Source organism: Manacus candei, unplaced genomic scaffold (assembly GCF_025592945.1).
Source record: "Manacus candei isolate 608988 ecotype Guabito, Panama unplaced genomic scaffold, ASM2559294v1 h1tg000084l, whole genome shotgun sequence".
In the NCBI taxonomy this organism is placed as follows: domain Eukaryota; kingdom Metazoa; phylum Chordata; class Aves; order Passeriformes; family Pipridae; genus Manacus; species Manacus candei.
In genome coordinates, this window is record NW_026138132.1 from 3,076,073 (window position 1) to 3,091,883 (window position 15,811).

Consider the following 15,811-nt stretch of genomic DNA (forward strand, 5'->3'; position numbering starts at 1 on the left):
TTTATCTTTTCCACTGTAGTTTATTGTCTCTATTTCCCCTGACTTACCAGCCTCCAGCACAACACCCAGTTCTGTTCACTGGAAGAATCTGTGTCAACACAGGGTGTATTTTTACAGACAAGAAAGAGGCACCTGCACCTGTTTTTACTGAGTATCCAAAATTGGGGGATGTCTTATGGGAATTCTGGTGGGTTTTAGCTTGGCTGTGCTCTACTGCACACCCCTTCCCTTGCACAGCCACGCAATTTTCAGCCCAGAGCACAATTCCAAGGTCCAAAGGTTTATTTGTTGATTATTTTTTCAGAGTTTCCCAAGCACAACCCCTTATTTATACAATAAAACCCTCCAAAGTAGAGAGAACAGCATCACTTTTAAACCCCCAAAGGCCACATCTGGGAGACCAACGAGTTAATCTGAGGTCCAAACCCCCACTTTTGGCCCACAAACCCACACTTCAAAATTCCAAGGTTGATGATTTTCAAGTTCAAAGCCCAGAGGGCCCAGAGCATTATTTTTAACAGCCTGAGCAGGGAGGTTGGTGGCACTGTGATGTCACACTGAGTCTGTGACATGTGGGGACAAAAAGGGGCTGTGGGGTGGTGGCATCTGCACTCTGGAGGACACAATCCACAGGGTGACCACCTTTGACACTGAAAACATGGCTGTGGCCACTCAGGATCAAGCTGGCAACGTGAACCAGACCAAGATGGACTTCTGGGATGGGATGGAGTCTGTCTTCATGATGCCCAACATCACCCCCACAGGTACAGGCACTGCAGGAGCATCACCAGGACCCACCTTCCCAGCCCTGGGGACACCTGGGGACAGCAGGACACACACCCCTGGCTGTTAAAATCATTAGAAATGCTGAATTAAGGTGCAAGTGAGACCAGATGCCAAAGTCAACAGTATGGATTTTATTTAACAGTGAACTTGAGGCAGAGAAAGAAAAATAGAAAGAAAAAAGAAAAAGGGGGGGGGCAAAGAAAGAATGGGACAGAGAGAGATTAAGTAGAAAATATATCACCACTCCAGGGTATCCCATGGTCCTCTTGGTCTTCTGGTCTTCTTGGTGGTGAGGGTCCCACAAAAGAGAGTCCAGTGGATTAAGATCATCAGGAGACTCTCAGGCACCTCCCTTGGGGTGGGGGGAAGCTTTGCAGTCTCCTGTGACAGGATCTGGATTTGCTCCATCACTTGGATCTCCTGCAGTCCTCTGGTGGTGGGAAGGCTCAGGAATGAGTCAGGGGGGGTCTTTGATGGTTTGTGACCCTTCTCAGCTGCCTCTCATGTGAATGTCCTGTGTGTGTGTGACCTTCTGGGAGTGGAGTTTGGGGTGGAGAGATTTCCAAACTCCTTGGGTTTGGAGTGGAGAGATTTCACCATCACACCCAAACTCTTCTCCTCCACCACCCCATGAGCCTTGTTTCCTTCTCCTCAGGCCTGAGATAACTGGACAACAGTCTTGTCTCAAGTTCTCCTCACAGTCCCAATTCCAGTCAGGAGGCACACTGGGGAGGGGGTTCGCTTTGGGGGTCCCAGACGGGCAGTGGCTTCCTTGTAGATTGACAAAAAGGCTTTCCATGACTTTACCAATGTTTTAGACATTACCAGCACTTCAGTCCATCCCAAAGCCCCACAGCCAGGGGTGCTGGAGGGCTGAGAACCAGCAGGAGCAGAGCACAACTTGGCTTTCCCTTGCTTTCCAGAGCGAAGGGCTGTCTGGAATGCAGTGTCCAGGTACGTCCAACGGCAGCTCCTGCAGCACAAGGTGAGACAACATCCACCTCCTGAGCACCCTCCTGGACAACACCCACCTCCTGAGCACCCTCCTGGACAATCCCCACCTCCTGAGTACCCTCCTGGACAACACCCACCTCCTGAGCACCCTCCTGGACAATCCCCACCTCCTGAGCACCCTCCTGGACAACCCCCACCTCCTGAGCACCCTCCCAGACAAAACTCATCTCCTGAGCACCCTTCTGGACAATCCCCACCTCCTGATCACCCTTCTGGACAACCCCCACCTCCTGAGCACCCTCCCAGACAACACCCACCTCCTGAGCACCCTCCCGGACAATCCCTACCTCCTGAGCACCCTCCCGGACAAAACTCATCTCCTGAGTACCCTCCTGGACAACCCCCACCTCCTGAGCACCCCCCTGGACAATCCCTACCTCCTGAGCACCCTCCTGGACAATCCCCACATCCTGAGCACCCTCCTGGACAATCCCCACCTCCTGAGCACCCTTTTGGACAACATCCACCTCCTGATCTCCCTCCCAGACAACACTCACCTCCTGAGCACCCTCCTCATCTGCCCAGGGAAGTGGGGAGTCCCCATGGACCTGGAGCATGGTCTGCAGTTCCTTTGCCCTCCTCAGAAAGCAGGAAACCCCCATCAGAATCCCCCACGGAGGGACAGACGGGGTCTGTGCAGGGGTGGTGACACCTCTGGGAGGGGGTGTTGTACCACAGGGCTGATCCTGATCCTTGGAGACCCTGGAGCTGCCTCTGCCCCCACCCCAGCACTGCTTGTTAGGCAGGGAAGTGAAAAGAGAACCCTTGGCATCTCCTCCCCAGGGCTGTCCCCGCTGTCCGGGCTCCCACTTCCGAACAGTGGGAGCTGTCCAAGGTGCCGTCCCTGCACGGAACCATTCCCAGCTCTTCCCTCTGACCAGTTCTCACCTTTGGCCTTTCCCTCCTGCTGCAGGGGATCCGAGTTCCCACCCTTGGCTCCTTCGATGTGGCCCACACAGAGATCCCCGTGGGGGACAGGACTGTGACTCTCCAGAGGCCGGTGTTCTACCTGGCCAGGAACCTCGGGGGAGTCTCCAATCTCATGGACACCAACACTGACCTGACTGGTAAGACAGGGAGTGACTCCCTGGGCTCAGGGGGCATCACACTCCTGTTCTAGAAGCAAAGGGAGCAGGTCTGACCCCAGGTGTGACCCCAGGTCTGACCCCAGGGCCTCTCTGGGCGATGGCTGCAATAAACAGCCCTTGGGAAGCGCCTGTGGCCGGATCCTGCGGGAATTCCTCCCCTCTCTCCGCTGCTTTTCCAGGGGATAAGCCACTGGAGCCTCTGAAATACGCCGAGGTGGCCCTGGAGGCCTCTGTGTCCCGGAGGAAAGCAGAGAGCTGCGTCCTGGGCACCACCTCCCTCCTGTACCACTGCCTGGCCAAGGGCGTGGGCGCCGCCTTCGTCCTCAGGGACGTGGGCGTGCTCCTCATCGAGGGCAGGAGGGCACACATGAGGTTCTACCCTGACTTCCTGGAGAAGATGACTGGGAAGAAGATCCAGGACAGGGCTACAACGAAGGTGAGCCTTTTGTTTGCCCCCCTGCTTGGGCAGACCCTCAGCACCCCTTTGACCTGGCCAGCTCTTCGACCACGGAGAGCTCCTGCTGCCCCGAGCTCCTCCAGTCCTGAGTGGACTCCTCACCAAGAGCCCAAGACCACAAGAAAAGGGCTTCTCCCCCTTTTTATGAACACAGGGGAAGGAAAAAACCCCTAAAAGACCAAAATAACAGAAGCAAAGCAGTACATATATACATTTATATTTATAAATATTTACAAATATTTATATATTTATTTATATATTTATTTATTTATATATATATTTATAACAGAAGCAAAGCAGCACATATATACATTTATATTTATAAATATTTATATATTTATATATATTTACATTTATTTTTATATATTTATTTTTATTTATTTATATATATTTATTTATATATTTATTATATTTATTTATATATATTTACAACAGAAGCAAAGCAGCACATATATACATTTATATTTATAAATATTTATATATTTTTTATAATTTTATATATTTATATTTATTTATATATTAATTTTTATATATTTTATATATTTATTTTTATATATATTTATATATTTATTATATTTTTATATATATATATTTATAACAGAAGCAAAGTAGTATATATATACATTATATATATATTTACTCTTATTTACAGTTACAAAAACTATGTACATATAAAAAAGAGAACCCCAACCCCCCCCCCCCAAAAAAAAAAGAAAGAAACAGAAGGACAGATATCCTCGGCCAATAAAGAACTAGCAGAACAAATCTTAATATTTTCCTTAGGAAAGCAAAGCCCACACCACCGGATCTCTACTCTCAAATTGGGAAGAAGCAACAGGCTCTCAAAAACTCACAGGCCTGCACTTCCACACGAGAAACCCATGTGCAGAGAGGTTGCCTCGCTTTCTCCCACTCTGCTGGAAAAGATCTGCTGTCCAGCTTCCTTCCCTCTCCTATTTACATTTCTGCTTACATAAAGAATAGAATGGAGTGTTGGGATATGGGTGCTTCCTTAGTTTCGACCTGGTTGCCAGGAAAAGGCCTAAACCAAAGCACTGCAGTGCCCTGGCCATGCTGAGGATGTCCTGGCATCTCCACCTTTCTCTGCTGCAGGTTCTGCAGCAGCTGGACCTGGTGGTGTCCCGGGACGTGCCCGTTGCTTCCCTGGCGCTCACGAGCCGTGTCCTCATCTTTCCAGAGTGAGTGTGGAGTTCTGGCAGCCTCAGGCTCTGCCTGAGACAACCAGCAGTGGGGCAAGAGGGCACAGCCTGGAGCTGCCCCAGGGCAGGTTTAGGTTGGCCATGGGGAAGAAGTTCTTCCCAGAGAGAGGGATCAGCCCTTGGAATGGGCTGCCCAGGGAGGGGGGGGAGTCCCCGTCCCTGGAGGGGTTTGAGCAGAGCCTGGATGTGGCATCAGTGCCATGGTGGGGGGGACAAGGTGGGGTTGGGTCACAGGTTGGACTCGATGATCCCAGAGGTCTTTTCCAGCCTGGCTGACTCTGTGATCCTGTGGCTCAGCTGCAGTTTGGGGGCAGTTTGTCCTCACGAGCAGGGCAGTGCTGCTGTGGGGACGCAGAGCTGCCCCTCTCACTGTGTCTGACCGGTCATCACTCCTGTGAGCAGACCTGAGGGGGCACAGCAAGGATTTTAGGTGACACTTGCTTTCCCATCATGGCCAGGAATCCTTTCCTGGGTGCTCCCATTTCCCAGGACAGTCCATAGGGATGGGGCACAGCTGACCTGGGAGAGCAGCCGGTGCCAAACTCTCCTGTGACAGGGGCTGGTGGTGCTGTGGCTCATTCTTGTGCCTCCTCTTTGCCTCCAGGTTTGAACCGGTGGGTCTGCCCCTGTCACTGCTCAGGGACCATCTCAGGGCCTGGAGAGACGTCCCTGGTGGGGACAAAGGGAAGCAAACAGAGAGTTTGCCACCTGTCGGGCGAGGCACGGAAGGTAAAGCAGCCCCCACCTCGTTTCCATAGCCAGGGCAGCTGGCTTCTGGGATCTGATGGGACAATCCCCAGGGATGAGTGTCATGAGGGTCTGACTCGTGCCAAAGATGGTGCCAGCTCAGCACAGCCTCTTCTCCTCAGGTTGGCTCTGCAGGAGCTGAGCTCTGGGGAGGGAGGTGCCCGAGAGGCACATCCCTGGGTGCAGCAGGAGGGTGGGGATCCGAAGGCTCTGGGAAGTTCCCTCTGCTTTTGAGAGAGGCTCTGTCGCCTCAGGGGCATCACCCAGCTCCCCTGCCCCAAACCAGAGGGGCCTAGGGAGTGCTGGCACTGGGGAGGGTGCCAGGCCTCTGGAGACATCACAGCTGTGCTCTTCTGACAAAGGTCTCTCCTTCCTGGTTCCAGGGAGGTTCCCTGGCCTGGCCATGCCCACTGGCTCCACCACTAAGGCAGACAAGCAGCCCTGGCACGAGGGGGGTGAGGAGATGAAGGACAGCTCTGGGGTCAGGTGAGACTGGAGGCTCAGGGCTGCAGCCAGAGCCCCTTCCCCAGCACCAACCCCCTGAGGGACCTGCTGGACCCCCCCATGGCACAGCCTGGCTCCTGTGCAGCCCCATGGGGACAGCCTGTGCCAGCCCAGGGGCCCAGCTCAGTGGGGTTCCTGTGGGCAGGATGTGGCCCCAGACCCCTCCCAGCCTGTTGTGTCCTTCCAGGAAGCTGCCAGCGATCCCAGGGGCTGCTGCTGCTGGAAAAAAGCAGCCTGGGACTGACCAAGCCAAGGGTAAACCCACCCCCAAGGGCCAAGGGTCAAAGCAGAGCCACGGAGAGGAAACAACCACTCAGAGGGGCAGGGTAGGAGGAGATGGAGAAGCAAAAGATCCTCTTGGAAGAGAAGGAGAAAAGAAAGTTCATCTTGGAAGAGAAGGAGCATCAAAAGATTCCCTTGGAAAAGAAGGAGAAAAGAAAGTTCATCTTGGAAGAGAAGCATCAAAAGATTCCCTTGGAAGAGAAGGAGAAAAGAAAGTTCATCTTGGAAGAGAAGGAGCATCAAAAGATTCTCTTGGAAAAGAAGGAGGAAAGAAAGTTCATCTCGGAAGAGAAGGAGCATCAAAAAGTTCCCTTGGAAAAGGAGGAGAAAAGAAAGTTCACCTTGGAAGAGAAGGAGCAAGGGAAGTTCATCTTGGAAGAGAAGCATCAAAAGATTCCCTTGGAAGAGAAGGAGAAAAGAAAGTTCATCTTGGAAAAGAAGGAGAAAAGAAAGGTCATCTTGGAAAAGAAGGAGAAAAGAAAGGTCATCTTGGAAAAGAAGGAGAAAAGGAAGTTAATCTTGGAAAAGAAGGAGAAAAGAAAGTTAATCTTGGAAAAGAAGGAGAAAAGGAAGTTCATCTTGGAAAAGAAGGAGAAAAGAAAGTTAATCTTGGAAGAGAAGGAGCATCAAAAGATTTTCTTGGAAGAGAAGGAGAAAAGGAAGATCTTCCTGGAAGAGAAGGCAAAAAGGAAGATCTTCCTGGAAAAGATGGAGAAAAGAAAGATCTTCCTGGAAAAGAAGGAGAAAAGGAAGATCTTCCTGGAAAAGATGGAGAAAAGAAAGATCTTCCTGGAAAAGATGGAGAAAAGGAAGATCTTCCTGGAAAAGATGGAGAAAAGAAAGATCTTCCTGGAAAAGATGGAGAAAAGAAAGATCTTCCTGGAAAAGATGGAGAAAAGAAAGATCTTCCTGGAAAAGAAGGAGAAAAGGAAGATCTTCCCGAAAAAGATGGAGAAAAGAAAGTTTCTCGTGGAGGAAAAAGAGAAAAGAAAGTTCGTCTTGGAAGAGAAGGAGCATCAAAAGATTCTCTTGGAAAAGAAGGAGAAAAGAAAGTTCGTCCCAGAAAAGAAGGAGAAAAGAGAGTTTCTCCTGGAAGAAAAGGAGAAAAGAAAGTTTATTCTGGAAGAAAAGGAGAAGAGAAAGTTTCTTCTGGAAGAAAAAGAGAAAAGAAAGCTCGTTTCAGAAGAGGAGTGAAATATTCCCTCGGAAGAGAAGGAGAAAAGAAACTTCTTCCCAGAAGAGAAGAAGAGAGGAGAGTTGCTCTTGGAAGGGTGTCCCTGCCATGGAGTGCCCAGGCCTGGGAGCCTGAGGGTTCCACCTCTGGGGTCTCTGTCGTGCTGGCACCAGGCCCTGAGCCAGCCCAGGGGCTCAGACCACGGCCTGAGGCCTTCTGGTCGGTGCTGAAGGAGCCCCAGAAGAGCATTTTGGCGGGATACAGGTTCGAGCCCGCCCTGTTTGTGCCCCCCCTGCACCCTGAGGGGCCCCCAGCCCTGAGGTCCCCCGTGCTGAAGAAGACAGAGGTGGTGGCCAGGGGGCTGTGGCCGTGGATGGAGTGACAGGGCCGGGCTGGGCAGCTCCTGAGGTGGCAGAACTGGGACGTGACTGGAAGTGCTGCCACTCCAGGGGCTGTTCCCTGCTGGGAATGCAGAGCCAGAGGGGGGATCTCCAGGGATCCCTTGGCTCTACTGGATTTCGGGGTCAAGGTGTCCTGCCCTGAAGCCATCTGGGGGGCTGGAGGGCACAGCCAGGACTCTGTCCTGCAGCAGGGAGCCTCCCATGATGTGGGATTGCCAAAGGAACCCAAAGCCCAGCCCCAGTGCTGCTGCTGGCAGGGGTGAGAGCATGCAAGGAAGAACAGAGCGGGTTGGGTTTGGTTTGAGACTTGGCAAAAAGCTGAATTGACTCTAATTGACCAATTGAGCCTCATTTGGAGAGCCCAAAGCCTTCTTTGGAGAGTCCAAAGGCTCATTGTTGAGCCCAAACCCAGGTCAGGGACTGATCCTCCTCTTTAGGATTCATGTTCTGCCATTTGGAGAGCTCAAAGCTTCTTCTGAGCCTCCAGCAGAGTCTGCCCAGCAGCCTGTGAGGGGTCATTGGACCAGGGCAGACCTTTGAGGAGGCAGGTGACTGATATGGGATCAATCCATCCAACCTCGAGGCTTTCCATGTTGAAAATTTCCTGTTGGAAAGTGTCCCAGGGGATTCTTGATATTTGACATAAGCACCTGGAAATGTGAGGCTGCAGGATGACCTTCCTCTGATCCCAGTGGCTGTGAGGTCAGTCAGAGACAGAGCCTAAAAATTCTGCCCAGGAATGTCTTTATTCTTACGAGATATCAGCTTGTGCTAATAGATATAACCATTGCTTGTGTTAATAAACCTCTAAAAAGGGGATGAGAGCTCAGTGTTGAGCATTTTTGTGACAAAATCTGAGTCAGTTTGAAGCAGCAGCTGGACTGTTTGGATATAATCCCGTGTCCTGTGGATATCAGGAGCATGGACATTATCCTGGCTCGTTTAATGTGCTCCAGTGCCCCCATGTCACTGCTCTGCAGAACCCCCAGCACTGCTGAAGTGCTCTGTTAGAGAGGAGTTGTGATCCTTCAGCTTTTAAAATCCCTTTGGGTCCCTGCAGGGGTGGAAAGCAGGTGCAGCACAGGAGTTGTGCTCACTGTCCCCACACACAGTCCCAACACCCCCGTGAGCCCCTGTTTTGTAAAGACACAATTCCAACCCTCTCCAGCTGTTTGGAGGGAAAATCTGGAAGAACTTGCCCAGGATGAGGGGATTTCAAGGATCCCTCTCCCAGCAGGCCGGAGATGAGCTCTGGGATTGCCCTGGGCAGGCAGTTCTGCTTCCCAACCACCACCCTGGGGAGGCTTTTATTAGATGAAACCCCCCAAATTAACAAATACCACCCATTGCTCTATTGCACAGCCCATCCCTTGCACAGCCCATCCCTTGCACACCTGCAGTGCCAACTTCTGCTCCTTCAGCCCCTTTGCACACTGATCTTTAAGCACTGATTGATTCATTAAATGTCTCCAAAGTTAAATCAGTTTGAGCACTGATTGATTCATTAAATGCCTCCAAAGTCAAGCCATGGATCTTTTCCACTCTATTTTATTGTCTCTTCTCCCTGCCTTACAAACCTCCAGCACAGCCCTGAGTTCTGTTCACTGGAAGAATCTGTGTCAGTCCAGGGTGTATTTTTACACACAAGAAAGAGGTACCTGCTTTTCTGCAGTATTTCAAGTTGCAGTGTGTCTTATGGGAATTCTACTGGTTTTTTTTTTTTTTGGCTTTTAGAGTAGCATTTATTTGCAGTTCAGATGTTCACCCAGTTCTGTTATTCAGCCCTGGTTTTGTTAGGCTTCACATTTTCAACCCAGTTATGTTATGTATATTTAGGTAGGTAACGTGTCAGGAAGGAGAATATATGAATACACACAATTTCTGCTGGTAAAAATCAACAGAAACGCTCAAAGCTTTGAAAACCAACTTCTCCTGCCACTGCCTACCCACCATCTCGGAATCATGGAATGGTTTGGGCTGGAAGGGACCTCAAAGTTCATCCAGTGCCACCCCCTGCCATGGGCAGGGACACCTTCCACTGGCCCAGGTTGCTCCAAGCCCTGTCCAACCTGGCCTTGGAGACTTCCAGAGATCCAGGAGCAGCCACAGCTTCTCTGGGCAACCTGTGCCAGGGCCTCCCCACCCTCCCCATAAAACATTTCTACCTTGTGTCCCATCTGATCCTGCCCTCTGGCAGTGGGAAAACCTCCCCCTGGGCCTGGCACGGCAGAGCCTGGGAAAAAACTCTCTGCACCTTTCCCAGAAACCCTTTATATGCTGAAAGGTCATAACAAGGTCTCCTGGAGACTTCTCTCCTCCAGGCTGGACACCCCCAGCTCTCTTGGGGTTTCTGCACAGGGCAGTTGGATCGTTTTGGAGCCTCTTCTGGGCCTGGTTTAACAGAGCTGGGTCTTGCCTGTGCTGGGGGCCCCTGAGCTGGACGTGGGTCCAGGCAGAGTGTGGAGAACAGAGCAGGGGGCAAGAATTCTTCCCCATCCACAACTTCCACCCAGACAATTATGCTGCTTCTCTTTATTTTATTCTTATTCTTTTTATTCTTCTTCTTATCGCTATTATTATTATTTTATTATTATTATTATTCTCTTTACTATTACTCTACTGCTAAATCTCCACCTCCTCCCGGCTGCCCAGGGGCCGGAAACGGGCTCTCCAAGTTGCCAGGTGCCTGTGGAGAGAGGGAGCTGCTGGAGCCCTACCATGACCAGGCTGTGGGGAGGGTGGGAGGGTGCAGAGCAGCTCTGGGCATGCCATGGGATGTGGACACCTCGTGGGATGTGGGCACTCTTGGGATGTGGGCACCCTGTGGGGTGTGGGCACCTTGTGGGATGTGGGCACCCTGTGGGATGTGGGTACCCCTGGGATGTGGGCACCCTGTGGGATGTGGGCACCCCTGGGATGTGGGCACGCCATGGGATGTGGGCACCCTATGGGATGTGGGCACCCTTGGGATGTGGGCATGCCATGGGATGTGGGCACGCCATGGGATGTGGGCACCCTATGGGATGTGGGCACCCTTGGGATGTGGGCATGCCATGGGATGTGGGCACCCTGTGGGATGTGGGTACCCTGTGGGATGTGGGTACCCTGTGGGATGTGGGCACCCTTGGGATGTGGGCACCCTGTGGGGTGTGGGTACCCTGTGGGATGTGGGCACCTTGTGGGATGTGGGCACGCCATGGGATGTGGGCACCCTATGGGATGTGGGCACCCTGTGGGATGTGGGTACCCTGTGGGATGTGGGCACCCTTGGGATGTGGGTACCCTGTGGGATGTGGGTACCCTGTGGGATGTGGGCACCCAGCTGCACAGGGGAGCTGTGGGCACGGAGAGCTCTGGGCAGCAAACGGGGCATCAGCTCCCAGCACGAATCTGAGTTTGGGCAGTGACCAACTGGGCACCAAGAGCTGCACAGCTCGAGACACCCCACGGCTGGCACAGCCACCCAAGACTTGTTTGGCACCCCCTGCCCCCCCATCCTTTGCCCCCCACCCCTCACTCACCCCTGGATGTCCTTTGCCCAGGCAGGGACCACCAGGCAGAGGAAGAGCACCGTGAGCACCCCGGCCACGGCCACCAGGCAGTTGCTGAGAAGGACCTTCCTGCTGGTCTCAGCAGCCACTGCTCCTCTGTGTGCCCTGCCTGCCACAGCCTTGGGGTTGGTCCTGCCCAGCCTCCTCTTGTCCACACCTGGAGGAACAACCATGCCCGTCAGTGTGCCCTGCTCACCCCTGGCAATCCCACGGGAGGGCTGACACTGCCAGGAAATGTCCTTGCCCACTTTGTTGCCATCTCTGAAGGAGGGAATATCCTGGGTGGCAATGTTTCCGTGGCTGCAGTGGAAGCTGTGATGGGAACAGTGCCAGACGTGGAGAAAAACATACAGCAATGGACAGGATTTTATTATATGGCCCTTACAGTTATTATATGGCCCTTACAGTTATTATATGGTCCATAAAATAAAATCCTGTCAACTGCTGTATGTTTTTCTCCACGCCTGGAACTGTTCCCCTCACAGGAAGCCAAGGGAACTCCCGAAGGCCTTGCAAGTCTGTGCTCTCTGAGCCTCCCTCTCTCCTCTCAGCCTTGCTCACACTCTGCAGTGGCCACAATCCAGTGCTCCCAGTGTCTGCCCTCGCTCCCTGTTCCTGGGCATCCTTCACATTTGCCCACAATGTCTCCTGTGCTCTCCTACCTCCCCTTTCCAGGCTTGGCTGGTGCTGCCTGGATGGAGATCTCTGACCCTGGGGGTCATGTTTTCCCCCTGCACAGGACTCAGAGGGCCAGACACAGAGCACGTGGTTTCCCTTTCTGCAGCACAAGCAGAGCTTGCCTGCCCCCAATTTTCTGGCCTTGTCTCTCCAGGCTGTGCCCCCTGGCAGGGCTGCTCCCTGCTTGGATAGTTTGGGAAACATTCCCCTAGCCTGGCATGGGGGCTGCTGGCACTGCCAAGGGTCAGGGAAGGGTAAAGCCTCAGCATGGCTCAGGCACAGAGGCTGCAGGAGGATCGTGCAGGGTCCCCCTGCACTCCTCAGATCCCAGGAGGGATCCCTTCTGTCGTGCCAGGGCCTCCAGGGCCTCCTGGTACGCTCTGGGATGCAGGTGCTGCGGGAGGGATGTTCCAGCATCCAGAGTCACATTTCCCACCATCTGCTGAGCGGGGTCCCAAGAGGGCAAAGCTGTGAAATCCCTGGGAACAGGGTGTGGGAGGCAGGGAGCATCTCCCACATGCCCAGAGGGTCCCAGAACCTGTCCCTGGCACAGCCACACCCTCCTCCCTCGGGTGGCTGAGGGACAGCGATTACCTGACCCTCCTGTTGGCTGAGCAGCCCTCGGCTTTTCCCCAGGGAATGGCACCTCCTGATGGCCTTCCTGAGGTACCTCCACAGTCTCGAGCTCCACAACTTCAGAGAGAAAGTGCATCGGTTCAGTTCCAAGTCCCTGCTCCTCAGTGGGATCCCAAACCCAGCTTCCCAACTCCTCCTGGACCCACCATCAGGCATCTCCTTCAGGGCACCCAGGACCTCAGTCAGCGTCTCCTCCAACTGCCAGTAAATGTCTCCAGGTTCAGTCCCGTTCTTTGGACCTTAATAGAAAGAATAAAACATTTCTGCCACAGCAAACTGTGGAAGCAGCACCTGGGCTGTGCTGTCAGTCAGGACTGAGACACTGGGAAAGCCCTCCCTGTGTCCACAGCTGACAGCAGAGCCCCACAGGGAGCTGTTGTCACACCCTGGGGCACCCCCTGTGCTGCCTGAACCCCAGAACAGGGAGGGGATCCTGGAGCAGGACAGGCAGGGCTGGGTTCTCTCACCTGCAGGAGATGCCTCGCTCACAGTTGGGCTCTGAGCTGGCAGTTCCCAAAGGGAGGACGTATTCATGTGACCTCCAGGAGAGCCAGATCCAGAACCTTCATCTCCACTGCCTCCAGACACGTCTGTGAACATAACAGAGATGCTCAACTGGAATATTTCCATGTAGTTCCCCAGATCTGACGGCAGTGACTGTTGTTTGGACATGGAATGGCTCCATGGCAGTGTCTGTCCTGTTGTTTGGACATGGAATGGCTCCATGGCAGTGTCTGTCCCTCCCCCTCTGCAGCCCCAGGTGTGGGTCAGGACTGACCAGTGACCCCTGTGGTGTTGGGGGAGCTCCAGTGCAGGGTCCAGCTGAGAAGCTGGGAAAGCTTCCCCTTTGTCCACAGTTGACAGTAGAGCCCCACAGGGAGCTGTTGTCACACCCTGGGGCACCCCCTGTGCTGCCTGAACCCCAGAACAGGGAGGGCATCCTGGAGCAGGACAGGCAGGGCTGGGTTCTCTCACCTGCAGGAGGTGCCTCGCTCACAGTTGGGCTCTGAGCTGGCAATTCCCAAAGGGAGGATGTATCCATGTGACCTCCAGGAGAGCCAGATCCAGAACCTGCATCTCCATTGCCTCCAGACACGTTTGGGAACAGAACAGAGATGCTCAACTGAACTATTTCCTCGTAGTTCCCCGGATCTGACTGTTGTTTGGACATGGGATGGCTCCTTGGCACTGTCTGTCCCTCCCTCTCTGGAGCACCATGCTGGAAGGTGCCTGAGCCATCCTGATCCAAACTGAACAGTGCAGGAGCTGTCAGGAGAAAGAGTTTCTGCAGCTCACAGCAGCCCTGAACTCAGCCCCAGCCCCGCTGGTGTTGCAGTGACCCCTGGAAGCAGCTCGGGGTCAGGGAATCTGTGTATCCCAGTGCCCTGGGGCCATCCCTGAGCCCCACCCATTCCCTCTCTGCTCTGCTGCATGACTGCCCAAAAAATGATTGTTAAATTTCATATCAACAGAAGATTGGGACCAAAACGCTCGTTCAAGGGATGACCTGCGGGACCTGACAGGACCTGTGGGATCTGTGGGGGCCGTGCTGGGCACAGGTCCTTCCCTGCCCACCTACCTGCTCCCAACGGCCCTGACTTGTCCACCTGGCCCCTCGTGGTGATGTGGGCATACAGGGCCACCAGCACTGCCAGGGCTGCAAAGGCTGCCAGGGCTTTCAGCCCCCCCAGGAGGACGCGGCCGGAGGGGGCCCGTCGCCCCTGCATCGTCACCGCTGCCACTGCGGGTGCCACCAGAGCCTCCAGGGCCACTGTTGCAGCACTGCCACGGCTGGAGTGGTGCCCACAGCACCTTCCCCACGCTGGAAACCACGGCCTGGCTTTGTGACCTCTTGGGGGGTTCCACGGCCAACGTTCCGCCGCCTCCAGGGGAGCCCCCAACATTCCGCAGGCACAGCCCTGCCCAGCACAGCCCTGCCCAGCACAGCCCAGGATCTCTGGGGAGCTGCTCCAGGAAACTCTGCACGGGGCTCCCGGGACTCCACCTCTGCCCAGGGCAAACATGGAGGTGCTGAGTGGCTTCCAGTGCGGCCCCCGCCCTGGGAGATGGTGCAGGGCCTTGATCTGGAGCTGTGTGAGGACACTGAGGGCACTTGGTGTGTTCAGCTGGAGCAGAGGAGACTGAGGGGAGACCTCAGTGCAGTTCCACCTGCCTGGGCAGGGGCAGAGGAGGGGCAGGGACTGAGCTCTGCTCTGGGGGGACCAGGGACAGCAGCCAGGGAATGGCTGGAGCTGTGCCAGGGCAGGCTCAGGTTGGATCTCAGCAAAAGGTTCTTCCCCCAGAGGCTGGTTGGGCACTGCCCAGGCTCCCCAGGGCAGTGGGCACAGCCCCAAGGCTACCAGAGCTCCAGGAGGGTTGGGATGATGCTCTGGGGCACAGGGGGTGACTCTGGGGCTGGGCCTGTGCAGGGCTGAGGGTTGGACTGATGGTCCTTGTGGGTCCCTCCCAACTCAGCACATTCTGTAACATGGACCAAACACCTCCTGGAGCTCCCTCAGAGGAGTCCTGGGCTGGCACCTGGGAACTCTTCTGCCTCCAGAGGAGGAGAAGCTGCAGATGCTTGGCATCTGCAAGGATGCCAAGGAGTCCATGGCATCTCCAAGGAGTCCTTGGCAGCTTCCAGGCCCAGAGTTTGTTTCCATTGCTGTGGAAATGCTGGTTCTCCTGGCTGAAAAGGCTCTTGGAAAACTTCCCTGTCAGATTTACCACATTGGCTCACTATATCAGAGACCAGAGAAGGTGATTTTGCATTGAACATTATTAAAATATTAACATGTTATTAAATATTAACGTGTTTACACAGCAGTGTCAGCCTACAGTTGTGCACAGCCCTGGAGTATCCCTTAACTGCTGCCTGCTTTTCCTAAGCAGGATTCCAGCCTTTCTTACAGTTTCTCCCAGCACAGATACAGTTGGTGACTGGAATGCTCCCAGTCTGTTTTGGGGCTCTGTCAAACAAGCTCCTTCAAGCAACACTGCAGATGTTTTGAGCAATTTTGTGCTGAAACAAAGCCACAGCCCTCTGAGGGCACTGCTGCTGTCCCAGCTGGGTAGAGAGGATCCAGGAGAGGTGCTGCCAGCCCTGGCACAGCTCAGCTGCCTAGATGGGCCTGGCTTTTAGAAAAAAATCTCTGAGTAGGTACCTAATCCTCTCTGGGATCTACCTGAGGGAAGGTTTTGGCAAAAAAAGCCACATAGAATGAGCTGGTTTCATGTTAATCCTCAAACCTGTCTGTGTTCAGTGGTGAACCT

General features: G+C 53.7%; 3 protein-coding genes across 7 annotated transcripts in view; 2 read left to right on the forward strand and 1 right to left on the reverse strand.

Annotated features, from left to right (window-relative positions):
• The first annotated feature begins 627 nt into the window (after positions 1-627).
• LOC127482007 (coiled-coil domain-containing protein 81-like) overlaps positions 628-15,811 on the forward strand; it is a 237,585-nt gene continuing 222,401 nt past the window's right edge. The window contains exons 1-5 of one of the 2 annotated variants that reach the window (XR_007908397.1): positions 628-764; positions 1,710-1,771; positions 2,714-2,867; positions 3,068-3,324; positions 4,459-4,821. Coding sequence is in view for 1 of the 2 variants with exons in the window: in XM_051811939.1 (XP_051667899.1) it covers positions 659-764; positions 1,710-1,771; positions 2,714-2,867; positions 3,068-3,324; positions 4,459-4,548 (669 nt within the window). In the remaining variant the exon portion in view is untranslated. Of the gene's footprint in view, positions 765-1,709; positions 1,772-2,713; positions 2,868-3,067; positions 3,325-4,458; positions 5,097-15,811 lie in introns of those variants that run through there. The other variant, XM_051811939.1, reaches the window with a different exon arrangement.
• The window catches only part of LOC127481985 (ribosome-binding protein 1-like), a 150,349-nt gene continuing 139,639 nt past the window's right edge, over positions 5,102-15,811 (forward strand). The window contains exons 1-4 of the mRNA XM_051811907.1: positions 5,102-5,294; positions 5,696-5,798; positions 6,004-6,404; positions 7,122-8,798. Coding sequence (XP_051667867.1) covers positions 5,716-5,798; positions 6,004-6,404; positions 7,122-7,654 — 1,017 coding nt within the window. The 5' untranslated portion in view covers positions 5,102-5,294; positions 5,696-5,715 and the 3' untranslated portion in view covers positions 7,655-8,798. The remainder of the gene's footprint in view (positions 5,295-5,695; positions 5,799-6,003; positions 6,405-7,121; positions 8,799-15,811) is intronic.
• On the reverse strand, positions 10,213-14,408 carry LOC127481975 (uncharacterized). Of its 4 annotated transcripts, none has more exons than XM_051811885.1 (7): positions 14,118-14,407; positions 13,514-13,624; positions 13,006-13,128; positions 12,685-12,777; positions 12,497-12,595; positions 11,195-11,381; positions 10,214-10,359 (listed from the first exon to the last, which is right to left on the reverse strand). In XM_051811885.1, the coding sequence occupies exons 1-7, from the start codon at positions 14,263-14,265 to the stop codon at positions 10,296-10,298; spliced, it is 825 nt and encodes a 274-aa protein (XP_051667845.1). In that variant the 5' UTR covers positions 14,266-14,407; the 3' UTR covers positions 10,214-10,295. The 4 variants fall into 4 exon arrangements, with proteins under 4 accessions (XP_051667846.1, XP_051667845.1, XP_051667843.1 ...); XM_051811883.1 differs by having other exon boundaries at positions 10,216-10,359; positions 13,514-13,804; positions 14,118-14,404; XM_051811886.1 differs by lacking the exon at positions 13,514-13,624 and having other exon boundaries at positions 10,213-10,359; positions 13,006-13,116; positions 14,118-14,408.